Consider the following 17,697-nt stretch of genomic DNA (forward strand, 5'->3'; position numbering starts at 1 on the left):
TGACATAAATCATGACCATGAGGTAAAAAGTCAATCCTGTGGCTTGAAAAAAAAGAAATCATGACTTAACTAAATTATGATGTTAAGTCATACCAAATCATAATTATGAGATAAAAAGTCAGAATTATGACTTTAAAAGTAAAAATTATTACACACGAAGTCATAATTATGAGGTAAAACAGGCAAAACTTACTATATCACTTTGAAAAATCTCACAATTAAGACTTAGCATGACGTTTTTGACTTTTAAATTTATAATTTAGATTTTTAATCTCATGATTATGATTTACTAACGAATTATTATTTTTCTTACCTGGTAAAATTTGGCTTTCATTCAATTTCGAGACAGTTATCAAAGCATCATGTGAGTAACTGCTATGTTTTGAGTCTCAATAGTGATTAGCAGCAGGTGACTTCACTCAGGAAGTTTAGTCTCTCAGATGTTCACCTACTTTTGTCTCATCTTCACTCTTTAGATGTTTGTGAATAAAACACAGAAACACAAAATGGAATCCAACAGTAGAAAAGCACAAAATGGAACCGAATAACAGAAAAATGTCTTTCTCTTGCTCCTTTTCCATTCGTGTGCCGCGGACGCCTCCTGCTGGACGGAAACTGGCAGCGCAAGAAACAAAATGGCGGACGTTCGGTCCGAGATATTCCACCGATGTCGTTAATAACTCGTACCAAAACACATTTTACAGACAGAAACCACTCTCAAAAAACAAAACTGGTTTAATATGTATAAAAAACACGACCAGTTTCAGGAAAAAAACTGAACACAAAACAAATATAAGACATCTGACCCAACTAGTGCTTGTACACAGAGACAGATCCATCTACTCTAAATAAAAAATACACGATCCCCTCTTCCTATCACTCTCTCTATCCGAGGAAACTGATCAGACGGGCTTCAAACTGCGGCGACGTCGAGCTGTGACATCCTTCTGTAATAATACAACACAAATATAGTCCATAAAGTCCATAAAAAGAGCGTTATCGTTCATCCAAACAGACAGGGGGCGCCAGCCTTCAGCTTCAGTCCAAACCCTGAACCTCGTGCTGCTTGTACGCTGCTGCGACCAAATTTCCTGAAAGAATAGCATTTGTATGGTTATATTAAACAAACCAATATAAAAATGAATATTTTCATGAATAAAACACATCGTTAAATCCTTCAGGTCAACGTAAAGCCCAAAGAGCGAAGCCACAAAGCAATGCAAATCTGCAACAAAGCTAATAAATAAATTTGCATATTCGATCGCAAGCGAATCATTTGCATGCTTCAAAGAAGCGAACAAATTACTAAAAATCATTTGTGCTAATTAAAAATAAAGCTGAAATATAATCTAAATATTATATATATAAAAAATAAATAAAGAAAAGTTAGACATGGTGACGTAAAATAAAATAAGTTGCTGTTTAGCTAAAAAAAAAAAAAAAAAAACTTTAAAATTGCTCAAACAAAAGCGTAAATGAAAATAGCCAAATCTAAAATTAAATAAATAACCTAGAATTAAATCAATAATATAATTTAAATTAAAACATAATATAATATAAAATATCATATATTGATATCAAATATAATATTAATAAATACTACAAAAGTAAATATATAAACATTGATATTTCATATATATATATATATATATATATATATATATATATATATATATATATATATATATATATATATATAGATATATATGAAATATCAATGTAAACAAAATAAAATATTAAAATATTAATAAACATTATAAAAGTATAAAAATAAATCAAACTTAAATGTAAAATTGAAAACAATTTAAAATATGAATATATAAAAATGCCTTTAGACATGGTGACGTGAAATTATGTTAAATATGTTTATGTAAAAAAAAAAACATAAAAATTACTAAAACAAAATTACGAAAGCACAAAACAAAATGGCCAAATCTAAAATTATATAAATAACCTAATAAATAATAAAAAACCTAGAATTAAATAAATATAATATAATTTTAATAATAAATAACCTAGAATTAAATAAATATAATATAATTTTAATTAAAACATAATATAATAAAAAAAATAATATATTTAATAAAATAAAAATAATACATTCTACAAAGTTATATATATATAAAAAAGTAATAAAATTACTTACTTTAAAATAAGGTAAAACGTTTTTATAATTAAAATTATAAAAGCACAAAACAAAATGGCCAAACCTAGAATTAAATAAATATAATATCATTTAAATTAAAACATAATATAATTGAAAAAAATATATATATATATTTAACAAAATAAAATATGAATAAATATTACAAAAATAAATGGATTATATAATATTAAATATTAATGTAAACAATATAAAACACTTTATGAATGTATACAAATATTGATTAATTAATGAAAAATATTTAACATTAAATATTACATGAATTTAGATATGGTGACATAAGTTTGTTTTCTGTAAGTTTAAAAAAATATTAAAATCACTTAAGGTGAAACGTTTTTATAATGAAATTTATAAAAGCACAAAAAAAAAAGACCAAACCTAGAATTAAATAAATAAAATAATTTAAATGAAAACATAATATAATATAAAAAATGTATATATATTGAACAAAATAAAATATTAATACAACAAAAGTAAATAAATTATATATATATATATATATATATATATATATATATATATATATATATAATTAAAATTACTAAAAGTTTTTATAATGCAAATATAGAAAACAAAACGGCCAAACCTAGAATTAAACAAATAAAATAGTTTTAATAAACAAATTAAATAAAAAACATAAAAACCCCCAATATAAAAAACTATAAAATTTTAATATTTATAAATACTACCAAAGTATATGAATATGATTTAAATTGAATTTAACAAAATAAAATAAGAATTATGAATATGTTAAACAAAACAAAATATAAAAATATGAATAAATATGATAAAATGTATATAAATAATTATAAAAATATAAAATATTTTATGAATATATAAAAATATTAATTTCAATAAAAAAAATTAGCATTAAACTATAAAAAAAATACTATAAAACTACAATAAACAAATAGATGTATAATTTATAATAAATAATACAAAAAATATATAATACCTTATGAATACATAAAAATATTTAAATAAAATATTTTGCATTAAGCTATGAAACAACAATAGTGCTATAAAACTAGAATAATAAACAAATAAATGTATAACGTATAATTAACACAAATATTAAATATTTTATGAATACAGAAAAATATTAAGTTAAATTAAAAACGTTTAACAATAAACTATAAAAACAATAATAATACTATAAAACTACAATAACAAACAAATAAATGTATAATTTATAAAAAAATAATACTAAAACTAAAGTAAAATACTTTACTAATACACAAAAATATTCCTTTAAATAAAAATGTAATCTAAAAAACAATAATACTATAAAATTACAATAATAAACATAAATAAATAATACTAAAAATGTAAAATAATTTACAAATACATGAAAATATTTAACATTAAACTATAAAAAGCAATAGTACTCTAAAACTACAATAATAAACATACATTTATAATAAATAAAACTTAAAATATAAAATACTTTATGAATACATCAAATGAATAATTAAAATATATATATTTAGCATTAAACTAAAAAAACAATACTATAAAACTACAATAATAAACAAATAATAAATAATACTAAAAATATAAATACTTTGAATACATCAAAATATTAATTAAAACAAAAAAAAAATATTTAACATTAAATTATAAAACATTAATTAAAAACATAAAAACAAAATACTATATAAATAAATGTATAATTTCTAATTAAATAAATAATCCTGCTGCATTGGTCCAATTCACAAACAAATGACTCTTTTGAACTGATTCTTTTACTGAATCGCTCAACTTGATTCACATTTGAATCTGAATCTTCTAAGAATTATCATTCAAAACTAATTTTACTAATAATAATACGATTGAAGCGTCACCAATTGCGGTCTTTGTTTTGGTTTAGTATCTTGACTGAAAGTCTAGGCCGGGTTTAGTAGGTGAGTTCTGCCGCAGGGCATGATGGGATTGCTCGGGGGGGGACAGCAGACCTGAAGCATTCGCTCGCACACGGACTCGGTCAGAGCAGGAAGGACAGGAAGGCAAGCGGGAAGCAGCCAATCACAGCGGAGCTCAAGCCGCGCCGGAGCCGGGCGGGACCCCGGGGTCAAAGGTCATCTTACCTGGCGTCCCCACCAGCCCCTCCGCTCTGTCCCGGCACACTTTGGGTCTGAACGGAGAGTCTTTGTCTTTACCTTTAGATCCCTTGGGCCGCCCCGCCGCCTTCTTCTTCGACTTACTGTCGCCCTTCACGCCCAGCAGCGGATGCACCTCTGCGGGACACAAACGCAGCCGTCAGAGGAAGTGACATCAGCGCCAGCGCGGCGATGTTAGCGAGCGACTCTCTTACCGTCGCTGGGGACGCCCTGCAGCTCGATGGTGGTGGTGCGGATCTTCTTCTTGGGCGGGCCTCCGTCAGACGAGGGCTGCCGCTGTTTTTTGTCTCCGGGGCCGCTGTGGGCGGAGCCATCGTCGGGCGTGGCGTTCTGACCCGCGGCGTCCGGCGGAGGACCGAACGGATTCTCCTCAGGGTCCTCCACTTCTGGAGCGATGGGCAAATACAACAGCGCTTTGTAGTCCTCCAGCTCCTCGTCGCTGCAAACAACGTAAAAACACACTTGGAATATAAATTTACTGAGAGAGAATATTGATGCAGCAATCACTTTTCGCAAAATTTAGCGAATAAACGCAAAAATGTATTTTTCTGAATGTGAAAGTAATCATATTATTATATGAACAAAAAAGTACAAATTAACTGTATAATAAAATCTACAAAAAAAAAGTTAGCTTGAAAAAGTTTTAGAAACTGTAGAAAAAGATTAAAGCTTAAAGCTTGAATGTTTAGAAGGAAATACTGTCTGTCCGACGGATGAAAGGATAAATGGATATATAGCTTGTTTTAGCATGTTGCTAGCATGTTTCTAGCTTATTTAACATTTGTAGCTTGCTGTTAGCATGATTAGCAAGTAAGTAGCATGTTTCTAGCATGATTAGCATGTCGCTAGCATGTTTGTAATATGATTAACATGCCAATAGAGTGTAGCTAACATGTTTCTAAGATGATTAACAAGGCACTAGCATGTTGCTAGCATAATTAGCATGTTGTTAACATGTTTCTAGCATGATTAACATGTTGTTAGCCTATTTCTAACATGATTAGCATGTTGTAAACATGTTACTAACATGATTACCAAGTTATTAACACGTTACTAGCATTATGTTAGCCTGTTTCTAACAAGATTAGCCTGTTACTAGCATGATTAACATGTTTTACCCTAATTAGCATGTTGTTAGCCTGTTTCTAACATGTTTCTATCATGAAAAACAAGCTATTAGCATGTTAGTAGCATGATTAGCGTGTTGTTAGCGTGTTTCTAACATGTTTCTATCACGAAAAACAAGCTATTAGCATGTTACTAGCATGATTAGCATGTCGTTATCCTGTTTCTAACATGTTTCTAATATAATTAGCCTGTTGCTAGCATGATTGGAATGTTGTTAACATGATTAATAAGTTATTTGCATGTTACTAGCATGTCATCAGTCTGTTTCTAGCATGTTTCTAACATGATTAGCCTGTTCCTAACTTGACTATAATGTTGCTAGCATGATGTTACCATTAGTAGCCTCTTGTTAGCATGATTAACAAGTTACTAGCCTGTTTCTAGTTGCTAGCCTTGGATAGATAGATAGTTTAAATGTATTATAAATATAGTTGATTGAAGGGAAGTTTGATTGAGTCTCAAGGGATTGTGGGAGTTTTGACAGTTGCAATTTGAATTTTGACAGTTGAAGTTTGAATTTTGTCAGTTGGAGTTTGAATTTTGACAGTTGGAGTTTGAATAGTGTTGATCGCTTGAACATTCCCTCAGTGTAAGTCTATGGGATTTTTCCCAGTTTTAATCAACATTTTTAGAAAAACCTAAAAGCTATTACACATGAAACTTTATATGATAATACTAAAATTAATGTTAAAAAAAAGTAATGTAAAAAAAAAAGTAAAAGTAAAACGAACAACAAAAATATAACGAGAAGCATTTAGCATTATCTGTTTGACATAGAAGTTAATTTGGATACTCTGTAGAACTAGTACTCGACTCGTTATTTGTATCCAGCATCCAGTATGATTTATAGTTGTATAGTTTAGCGTGATTGACCTGCTGCAGAATGCTGGGATAGGATCAACTGACGTGACGTCCACCTCCTCGTCTTCAGCAGCGTCCGCACCGGTCTGCTCAGGTTCGCTCTTGTCCTCGTCCTCGATGTCAAACTCTGATTCTCTCTCCTCATACTCCACGTTCTCATCCAGCTCTTTAAAGTCTGGCGCAAACGCGCTCCAGTTCTCCTGCAGAGACACAAGCAAAACCTCGTCAGTGACTGCAGTCTGTTTAACACCAGAGACAGGTTTTGAGTTGAGCTGCTGTCTCGAGTCGTCTCACCACTTGGTTCTGGGCCCAGATGGACACCACGCCGCTGGAGATGGAGGCGATGATCGGCCGCACCGGATGCCACTGAAACACACCAGTTACAATAACAACATGAGCACTAAACCTAATTAAGAATATGAATCAAATCTGGAGTATCTGAATGAATGGTAATAGAGTAAGAACGTACGGCGACGTCCAGCAGCAGCTCTCCTCGCGTCCCGTGGAGGATCTTCACCAAGTTCCCGATGCTCTTCTCCCAGATGTAGAGCGCGTGCTGCCGCGCCGATCCTGCCACGATATACTCGCCGTCACCCGAAAAACAGCAGCGCTTCCACGGCGTCCTGAAACACAGACACATCATGTTTACCCTCTTTTTTTATTTATTTGAACTGTCAGCAACTGAACTGCAGCTCAATCAAAGGCAAACATAGTGAATTAAGCTACAAATTCACTAGCAAAACAAAGATCAAAATTTTTGAATTTCGAAATTACTTGTAATGATTTTGAAAAACACATCCAGTGATGGTTAAAACAGAGCTTGTCAAAACTCAAAATGAGTTAAACCATTGCTTCTCAAAGTGATATACTAGTTCAACGAGCTCCAATTGGATCACGAATCATTTTGATTTGTACAGTTTGCGAATCATTTGATTCATTTCGGGACTTCAGTACAGTTCGTGAATCAATTGATTCATTTTGGGACTTCAGTACAGTTTGCAAATCATTTGATTCATTTCAGGACTTCAGTACAGTTTGCGAATCATTTGATTCATTTCGGGACATTGAAGCACAGATCGCGAATCATTTGATTCATTTCGGGACTTCAGTACGGTTCGTGAATCATTTGATTCATTTCGGGACTTCAGTACAGTTCGTGAATCATTTGATTCATTTCAGGACATTGAAGCACAGATCGCGAATCATTTGATTCATTTCGGGACTTCAGTACAGTTTGCGAATCATTTGATTAATTTCGGGGCTTTGGAGCGGTTGGCGAATCATTTGATTCAGATTGGGACTTTGGAGCGCGAATCATTTGATTCACACTAATAAATAATGATCAAACAATTAAACAAACAAACAATTAAACACACACCTGTTGACCAAGTCCTGTAGTTTCTGCATGGGTTCGGGTTCTCCGTCTCTGCCACACGTCAGGATTTCTCGGCCGTCGTACACGCGGATGATGCGGTCTGCCGTGTTGATGAGAAAACAGCTGCGGGACGAGAGGATGGTACGGAAATACACTCAAAATACTGTTAAAAACTGAAGCAAAATTTATCCTCGTATAAAAAAAAAAGTGATAGATAGTGATAAAAAAAATCAAAATACTAGGAAAATAAAGTCGAAATACTCTCAGTCCGGGTCTTTGCATGCGTAATATTGGCTATACTCAAAATATTATAACTTTCATTCTACTAATTTAAATTCTCAAAACATTTCGACCTTACTCTTGCAGTATCCCGACTTCACTCTCCTAGTATTCCGACTTTACTCTCGCAGTATTTTGACTTTACTCTCCTAGTATTCCGACTTTACTCTCGCAGTATTTTGACTTTACTCTCGTAGTATTTTGACTTTACTCTCGCAGTATTTTGACTTTACTCTCGTAGTATTTTGACTTTACTCTCACAGCATTCCGACTTTACTCTCCTAGTATTTTGACTTTACTCTCACAGCATTCCGACTTTACTCTCCTAGTATTTTGACTTTACTCTCCTAGTATTCCGACTTTACTCTCCTAGTATTCCGACTTTACTCTCCTAGTATTTTGACTTTACTCTCCTAGTATTCCGACTTTACTCTCCTAGTATTCCGACTTTACTCTCCTAGTATTTTGACTTTACTCTCCTAGTATTCCGACTTTACTCTCCTAGTATTTTGACTTTACTCTCACAGCATTCCGACTTTACTCTCCTAGTATTTTGACTTTACTCTCCTAGTATTCCGACTTTACTCTCCTAGTATTTTGACTTTACTCTCCTAGTATTCCGACTTTACTCACGTAGTATTCCGACTTTACTCTCCTAGTATTTTGACTTTACTCTCACAGCATTCCGACTTTACTCTCCTAGTATTTTGACTTTACTCTCCTAGTATTCCGACTTTACTCTCCTAGTATTCCGACTTTACTCTCCTAGTATTTTGACTTTACTCTCCTAGTATTCCGACTTTACTCTCCTAGTATTCCGACTTTACTCTCCTAGTATTTTGACTTTACTCTCCTAGTATTCCGACTTTACTCTCCTAGTATTCCGACTTTACTCTCCTAGTATTCCGACTTTACTCTCCTAGTATTCCGACTTTACTCTCCTAGTATTCCGACTTTACTCTCCTAGTATTCCGACTTTACTCTCCTAGTATTCCGACTTTACTCTCCTAGTATTCCGACTTTACTCTCGCAGTATTTTGACTTTACTCTCCTAGTATTCCGACTTTACTCTCCTAGTATTCCGACTTTACTCTCGCAGTATTTTGACTTTACTCTCGTAGTATTTTGACTTTACTCTCACAGCATTCCGACTTTACTCTCGTAGTATTCCGACTTTACTCTCCTAGTATTCCGACTTTACTCTCACAGCATTCCGACTTTACTCTCCTAGTATTCCGACTTTACTCTCCTAGTATTCCGACTTTACTCTCGCAGTATTTTGACTTTACTCTCCTAGTATTCCGACTTTACTCTCCTAGTATTCCGACTTTACTCTCGCAGTATTTTGACTTTACTCTCGCAGTATTTTGACTTTACTCTCGCAGTATTTTGACTTTACTCTCGTAGTATTTTGACTTTACTCTCACAGCATTCCGACTTTACTCTCCTAGTATTCCGACTTTACTCTCCTAGTATTCCGACTTTACTCTCGCAGTATTTTGACTTTACTCTCGTAGTATTTTGACTTTACTCTCACAGCATTCCGACTTTACTCTCCTAGTATTCCGACTTTACTCTCGCAGTATTTTGACTTTACTCTCGTAGTATTTTGACTTTACTCTCACAGCATTCCGACTTTACTCTCCTAGTATTCCGACTTTACTCTCACAGCATTCCGACTTTACTCTCACAGCATTCCGACTTTACTCTCCTAGTATTCCGACTTCACTCTCCTAGTATTCCGACTTTACTCTCGCAGTATTTTGACTTTACTCTCGTAGTATTTTGACTTTACTCTCGTAGTATTTTGACTTTACTCTCCTAGTATTCCGACTTTACTCTCCTAGTATTCCGACTTTACTCTCGCAGTATTTTGACTTAACTCACCTAGTATTTTGACTTTACTCTCGTAGTATCCCGACTTTACTCTCCTAGTGACTTTTATCTCGCAGTATTCCGACTTTACTCTCGCAGTATTCCGACTTTACTCTCCAAGTATTCCGACTTTACTCTCACAGTATTTTGACTTTACTCTCCTAGTATTCCGACTTTACTCTCCTAGTATTCCGACTTTACTCTCGTAGTATCCCGACTTTACTCTCCTAATATTCCGACTTTACTCTCCTAGTATTCCGACTTTACTCTCGCAGTATTCCGACTTTACTTTCGCAGTATTCCGACTTTACTCTCGCAGTATTCCGACTTTACTCTCGCAGTATTCCGACTTTACTCTCCTAGTATTCCGACTTTACTCTCCTAGTATTCCGACTTTACTCTCCTAGTATTCCGACTTTACTCTCGTAGTATCCCGACTTTACTCTCCTAATATTCCGACTTTACTCTCCTAGTATTCCGACTTTACTCTCCTAGTATTCCGACTTTACTCTCACAGTATTTTGACTTTACTCTCCTAGTATTCCGACTTTACTCTCCTAGTATTCCGACTTTACTCTCACAGTATTTTGACTTTACTCTCCTAATATTCCGACTTTACTCTCGTAGTATTCCGACTTTACTCTCCTAGTATTCCGACTTTACTCTCACAGTATTTTGACTTTACTCTCCTAATATTCCGACTTTACTCTCGTAGTATTCCGACTTTACTCTCCTAGTATTCCGACTTTACTCTCGCAGTATTTTGACTTAACTCACCTAGTATTTTGACTTTACTCTCGTAGTATCCCGACTTTACTCTCCTAGTGACTTTACTCTCGCAGTATTCCGACTTTACTCTCGCAGTATCCCGACCTTACTTTCACAGTATCTCGACTTTACTCTCGCAGTATCTCGACTTTACTCTCGCAGTATCTCGACTTTACTCTCGCAGTATCTCGACTTTACTCTCGCAGTATCTCGACTTTACTCTCGCAGTATCTCGACTTTACTCTCGCAGTATCTCGACTTTACTCTCGCAGTATCCAGATTTTACTCACAGTATCTCGACTTTACTCTCGCAGTATCTCGACTTTACTCTCGTAGTATCCCGACTTTACTCTTACTTTATTCGCGAAACATTTAGACCTTATTTTCGAAACATTTCGACTTTAATCTCGTAATCTTTTCACATATATTTTTTTAACATGGCACTGAGCGCCGTCGTAGTTTATTACTATTGTTTAATTTAAAATGTTTAATTATTAGTTTTCTCTGACCTGCCCTTGCGTGCAAACTCGATGGATTTGATGGCGGTGGTGTTGCTGGTTCCTGTTGTCACTCTGAACGACGCCACTAGGTCCTGTGTGTTCGTATTTAGCACCAGAATCTGAAACAGACACACCTATTAGACTACCATCTCAATCACACACACACACACACACACACACACACACACACACGTGTGACCTCTGACCTTTCCTTTGGCATTGCCAGTGTAGATGTACTCCCCGCGCCGGTCGAACGCTGCCACCACGTTCAGATCCGAGTCGTCATCCACCGGCAGCACCACGTGTTTGGAGTCAGACAGTGTGAGCAGGACAGGCGCCGACTTCATGGGACACACCAGCACCTTGTCCCTGAAACACAGAGTCACGTTCTCGGTCACTCACAGGAAGTCACAAGTGCTGCACAGGAAGTGTGAGGACACTCACATGTCTCTGGGGTGGTACTGCAGCTTGAGGATGGGCGAGGGGAAGCGGAAGCGCTGGTCGCAGTCTCCCGTCAGGACGTCCCACTGAGACACGATGTTGTCGGTGGAGGCGCTGACCAGCTTGTGTCCGTCTCTGCTCCAGCTGAAGCACAACACACACTCTGTGAGCGACACATACGTGTGCGTGAGTGTGTTTAGTCTGTGTGAGAGAGTGTGTACCTGAGCGAGCAGACGGGGTGTATGTGTGCGCTGATGATTTTGGCGATTCCTCGCGTCAGGAAGTCCCAGATGACGATGCGTCCATCGTTACAGCCGACGGCGAGCAGCGTCCCCCAGCGGTTAAACGTGCAGGTCAGAGCCATGCTGATGCAGTCCAGAGTGCCATCTGCCTCCTGAACACACAACATAGAAACACAACAGATTATACTAGATACACGTATATGAGACCCAGGGCCACAAAAACAAGTCATAATAGTCAATGTTTTGAAAATCTGGAATCTGAGGGCGCAAAAAAAGGAATATTGAGAAAATTGCCTTAAAAGTTGTCCAAATGAAGTTCTTAGCAATGCATATTACTGATCAAAGTAAGTTCAGTTTTGATATATTTATGGTAGGAAATTTACTAAATATATTAAGTAACATGATCTTTACTTAATATCCTAATGATTTTTTGGGACAAAATCAATAATTTTGACCCATACATTGTATTTTTGGCCACTGCTACAAGAATATGTAGATAAATGTAAAATAAATGTAAATATATATTTTGTAAACAAATTACATCGTTTTACTAAATATATAATTAAATTAAAAATGTGTGTGTGTGTGTGTGTGTATATATATGTGTGTATATATATATATATATATATATATATATATATATATATATATAAAATTACATATATAAGAAACACAAAAACAAGTATATATAATTAAATATATAATAAACATAAAAACTTAGGTTGAAATAATGTTAGACTGTCATTCAGCATAACAATATTTATGGAAAAAAATCAAACAACATGCTTACTCTGACTTATACATATTAAAATATATAAAACAATAAGAGAGTATTTTAGTGTGTTTTAAATGAGTAAAACAATTCTTACTAACAAATGGACAAAACTTAGGGTAGTGGAAAACTATAAAAATGTAGAATTACAACTAATTAGTATTTGGGCTGAAAGTAATTTGTCTTTTAATGTCATAAATATGACAAGATTATTACACTGAATTACATAAATTAGGGGAAAATGTAAGATGTTTATTTTTTGCTCAGAAAAACACAAACAAAAATGCAATTACATTAAAGAGAAAACTTTTTAAGATTTTTTGTGGGAAAACAACAACAATTTAAAGCGGTATTACACAATTAAATATATAAAAAAAGTAAAAACGTGAATATAAATAACAAATTATATATGCTGTTACTGTACCTCTGGATAATTCTGCCCGAACGATTCTGCAAGGCAATAAACACAGTTTTGATTAATTACTACGTTATTTAACAGCAACTTTATTAATAAACTAATTCACACAGTCCATAAACAATGAATATATGTATTAATCTGACAGTTGATATCAGAGAACCGAGAGGTAGAACGTTAATTATATTAATATATATAATAAAATACATCCTTTAAATAAACCCTGAAACAGAAAGCTTCCTATTAATATTCGAGTTTAAACAACAATTAATAAGTTCTTTAAAAGTTTCCATTGAGTGTTTATAAACATTAGAGACGGCTAGCGGCAGTTAGCGCAGAGCTAACTAACTCCCGAACAGCAGATCTCACCGAGCAACTCCAGATTCATCTCTGCTGCGGTACGAACACAATCCCGGAGATTAACGAGCGGGGAAATTAAAATATGACTGAAAAATCCGCAACAACTGCAAACATTAAAACACTCCCGATCAGCGACTGCAGCGCGACTGGCGCGGAGCTGCGAGGAAGGACCCCAAAACAAAGCGCCCTAGTAAGCGCCTGAACAAAACACACCGAAACGCTCTAACTTGTGGAAGATTAATCACACTGCTCACTCAGTTTTTGCTTAATATTGGTAAAAAATCAGAAAGTGGTTGTTTTTTAATTAAAACATAAACGCTAACAGCAGCACATGTTAAAGAAGAGTCAAACGAAACTAACTGAATTAGTGAATATGTCTGATGTAAAGCGGAAAATATCTTATTATAAATGTATATGCAAAATAATTATGAATATGAGCCTTTATAATAGGATGTAACTCTAGAGTAGAGCAAATATGGGATTTATAGTGTTGCAGTAGCAAAATATTACAGGAAAAACACATAACACACAGCAGATTTCAATATTTAGGCATAGTACATAAAATAAATGTGATGAAAACTAAACAAATATACCCACTATTATATTCCCAAAAGGTTTTTAGTGCTGTCAACTGATTAATCGTGATTAATTGCATCCAAAATAAGTTTTTGTTTAAATATTATGTGTGTACTGTGCATAGTTGACATTTTATTCTTCGGAAACTTATTTGAAACCTTAAAAGTAGACACTTTACTTTTTTTGCATTTAATGTGCTTTCTATATATTTCATTATTTATATATAACTACACTCATAAACAAAAACTTTTATTTCAGATGCGATTAATCGTTTGACAGCACTGCATTTTACAGTTTTGTATTTCGGCAAAACTACATAAACGTTCATAAGTTAGAAAAATCTAAAATAAATATTTTATCATTTAATATGTATAATATATGAAAAAAAAAAACACGTTTATTTCATTTAAAATGTAAAATTACGTCATAAATATGTTTGCTATGAGAAAACCACTAGGATAAATTCCGCGTCTCAATCGTTTTCCCTTCTTCATTAGCGCTAAAGGCAACATTCATACAGTTTCCTGCTTTTCTACGGCCTTTTCCCTTTGATTAACTGAAACTCCGACCTCAGATCCAAAATGGCGTCCCATAGAGTCGCGACTGTGATCATCCGGGGGGTGTTCCAAAAAACAAGTTTACCAAATAAGTCAGGCTTAATTCAGTTAGTCTGACTTATTTTGAGCCAAATCAAGTGACAATAAGTCAGACTAACTAAAATAAGCCTGGCTTATTTGGTAAATTTGTTTTATGGAACACCCCTCAGGTGTCTGCGGACGCAACCAATCAGAGGGCGGATGTTTAATAACAAATACTATTGTTTTTTTCTTTCCAAAGCACAGTTTTATTAAAAAAAACGCTATAATAATTATTTAATGTCAATAAAAGTATACATGTGATGCGTAATCTATAAAAATGAGCAATTCTTGCACTACTACAGCAAAGCCTGATATACTAATAAGCACACTGATTTATTTAAAAAGGTAAATAGTATTATAATTGCTATTATTTATTACATTTAAAGCAGATTTTAAATATTCTTCTAGTGTCCCTTCTTCATTAGCGCTGAAGGCAACATTAGTACAGTTTCCTGCTATTCTACGGTCTTTTCCCCGCGGTACGCTGAAACTCCGACCTCAGATCCAAAATGGCGTCCGACCCTTTAGATCCAAAATGGCGCCCTATAGAGTCACGCCAGTCAGAGGGCGGATGTTTAATATTAATAACAAATACTATTTATTTCCAAAAGCTCAGCTTTATTTACAAAAACACTAAAATAATGTCAATTAAAGTATACATGTGAAGCATAATCTATAAAAATGAGCAATTCTTGCACAACCACAGCAAAGCCTGATATACTAAGGAGTGCACTGATGTTTAAAAAAAGGTAAATATTGTTATAATTTACATTTACATTTAGACATTTAGCAGACGCTTTTATCCAAAGCGACTACAAAAGAGGACAATGGAAGCATTAAAAATCAACAAAAGAGCAATAACAAGCAAGTGCTATGACAAGTCTCTTTTATTCATTATAATAAATAAAAAGAAAATAGATAGAATAAAAAAGAAAAGCAAGCTAGTATTAGAGGCCTAAAATAGATAGATAGAATACAACAAGAACAGAGAAGCCAGTGTTAGTTATTTATTTTATTTTTTTAAGAAACAATCTGTAAGTAAATTAATATAGAATAATCTAAAAGGGTACGTTTTTTAAAATAGAATTGGTATAGAGGGTGTAATTAATGTTATTTGTTACATTTAAAGCAGCTTTAAATAAAAAAAATTCATGAGCGCTGAAGGCAACATTTTTGCAGTTTCCTGCTGCTCTACGGTCTTTTCTCTGTCGTATACTGAAACCACGACCTTAGATCCAAAATGGCGTCCCATAGAGTCGCGCCCGTGATCATCCGGGTATCTGCGGACGCGACCAATCAGAATGCGGATGAGCGAATAAGGCGGGGTAAGGGGTGATCGGAAAATCGGCTATTATAACATTACTAGCGAGTACAAACGACAACCGAACAGCAGGATCGCATCTTGAAATCTCGCTAAACGGTTTCCAATGTTCAAAACTCTTCAAAGTCACTCGGAAAGCTCTTATCGTCCACGCCGCATAAACGTGAGAGCGATATTTTGACGTCACTGCATTGCGGGCCAATGAGCGGCCTCCATATGTGGGGCACGAGCGGCGTATCTTATCGAAGAGGCACGCAGGCGGCATAGAGCTATAACTATAGATCACGTTCTGACAAAGTTATTAAACGATTACCTTGCGGCGTTTTCACACGTAATTTAGCCAATATGCACTTAAAATGAATATTTAAAGATTTGCACCCGCAAATAAATTTTGTAAAACGTTTGAAACGTTACAAATGAGATCGTAGGTGGATCTAGTGTGTTAGTATCTATGCTCACGCTGGATTCTGTGGTGTTGGCGCATGCGCAGAGCGCTGGAGCCTTATGTAAACCGTCGCTGTGTTGGCCCGGTTCGGTGTAAGTGGACTTTGGTGAACTGAGCTGGTCTGCAGTGGTTCTTCTGGCGCTTCTTCATCAATTCTGAGATGGTTTCATCACTTGGACTCACATAAACTTATTTCCCTGCTTTAGTATCGCCTCAGGTGAGTGGCGTTTTATAATCGCACAGCTTGTTTCGTGCTTTAAAGAGAAAAAAAACAGACGAACAGGTTACATAAAGTGCGAATCTGTGACCCTTTGATTAAAAACAAACACTTTTTTGATTAAACTTGAAATATTATAAGACATTTCTTATTTTATTATGTTTCCATGGCAATTTGTGACGTAATTTGTGACAGCAATGACCCAATTTGAGTACAGAGGGTCAAGTTATAAAACACAAGAAAATGCGTTTAAAACTTTAATTTTTATGATGAAAATGTCTTAAATGGGGTTCATATTTAAGCAAAAATGCTATTTTGTATGGGTAAATCACACAATCTTGAAACTTATGAGCTTTTTAAAAAAAATTGTATGTCTTTATGCAACATAAAAAGTGCACAAGAGTGGAAAAAATTGTTGTTATTTGATATTATATTGATATAATTGAGACATCTAAAGTGCAATGATATGTAAAATATTATATTAAGCATAATTGTTTAATAAGCATAATTGTTTCTAATTGTATTCTAATTAGCACACTGGCTTGTAAACAGTTTAAATGTTGATGTTAATCTTAGTAATAATGTTGTTATGAATAATAATAATGATTAAAGCAGCATTTAAGTATTTATTACAATTACTACTACTATGTTAAAATTGCTAAGAAGTGTAATTGTCAGTATTATGATTAAAGACTTGTAACAGTTGATTTGAATTAATATAATTAATATAATTCAAATCAACTCAGATGTGAATCTAATGATTCGTGAACACGCACCGAAGCTCCGATGTGAATCGAATGATTCGTGAACACGCACCGAAGCTCCGATGTGAATCGAATGATTCGTGAACACGCACCGAAGCTCCGATGTGAATCGAATGATTCGTGAACACGCACCGAAGCTCCGATGTGAATCAAATGATTCGTGAACACGCACCGAAGCTCCGATGTGAATCGAATGATTCGTGAACACGCACCGAAGCTCCGATGTGAATCGAATGATTCGTGAACACGCACCGAAGCTCCGATGTGAATCGAATGATTCGTGAACACGCACCGAAGCTCCGATGTGAATCGAATGATTCGTGAACACGCACCGAAGCTCCGATGTGAATCTAATGATTCGTGAACACGCACCGAAGCTCCGATGTGAATCGAATGATTCGTGAACACGCACCGAAGCTCCGATGTGAATCGAATG

The 17,697-nt window shown here is 34.5% G+C and overlaps 1 protein-coding gene across 2 annotated transcripts; it reads right to left on the reverse strand.

The window, feature by feature from the left end:
• Positions 1-746: 746 nt before the first annotated feature.
• rbbp5 (retinoblastoma binding protein 5) lies at positions 747-13,456 on the reverse strand. 2 transcript variants are annotated; one of them, XM_073844794.1, is made up of 13 exons: positions 13,310-13,456; positions 12,950-12,975; positions 11,733-11,905; positions 11,515-11,655; positions 11,277-11,439; positions 11,080-11,189; positions 7,652-7,771; positions 6,743-6,896; positions 6,568-6,639; positions 6,286-6,473; positions 4,479-4,723; positions 4,324-4,401; positions 747-1,091 (listed from the first exon to the last, which is right to left on the reverse strand). In XM_073844794.1, the coding sequence occupies exons 1-13, from the start codon at positions 13,326-13,328 to the stop codon at positions 1,039-1,041; spliced, it is 1,542 nt and encodes a 513-aa protein (XP_073700895.1). In that variant the 5' UTR covers positions 13,329-13,456; the 3' UTR covers positions 747-1,038. The 2 variants fall into 2 exon arrangements, with proteins under 2 accessions (XP_073700895.1, XP_073700894.1); XM_073844793.1 differs by having other exon boundaries at positions 4,252-4,401.
• Positions 13,457-17,697: the final 4,241 nt, after the last annotated feature.

Source organism: Garra rufa, chromosome 7 (genome assembly GCF_049309525.1).
Source record: "Garra rufa chromosome 7, GarRuf1.0, whole genome shotgun sequence".
Classification (NCBI taxonomy): domain Eukaryota; kingdom Metazoa; phylum Chordata; class Actinopteri; order Cypriniformes; family Cyprinidae; genus Garra; species Garra rufa.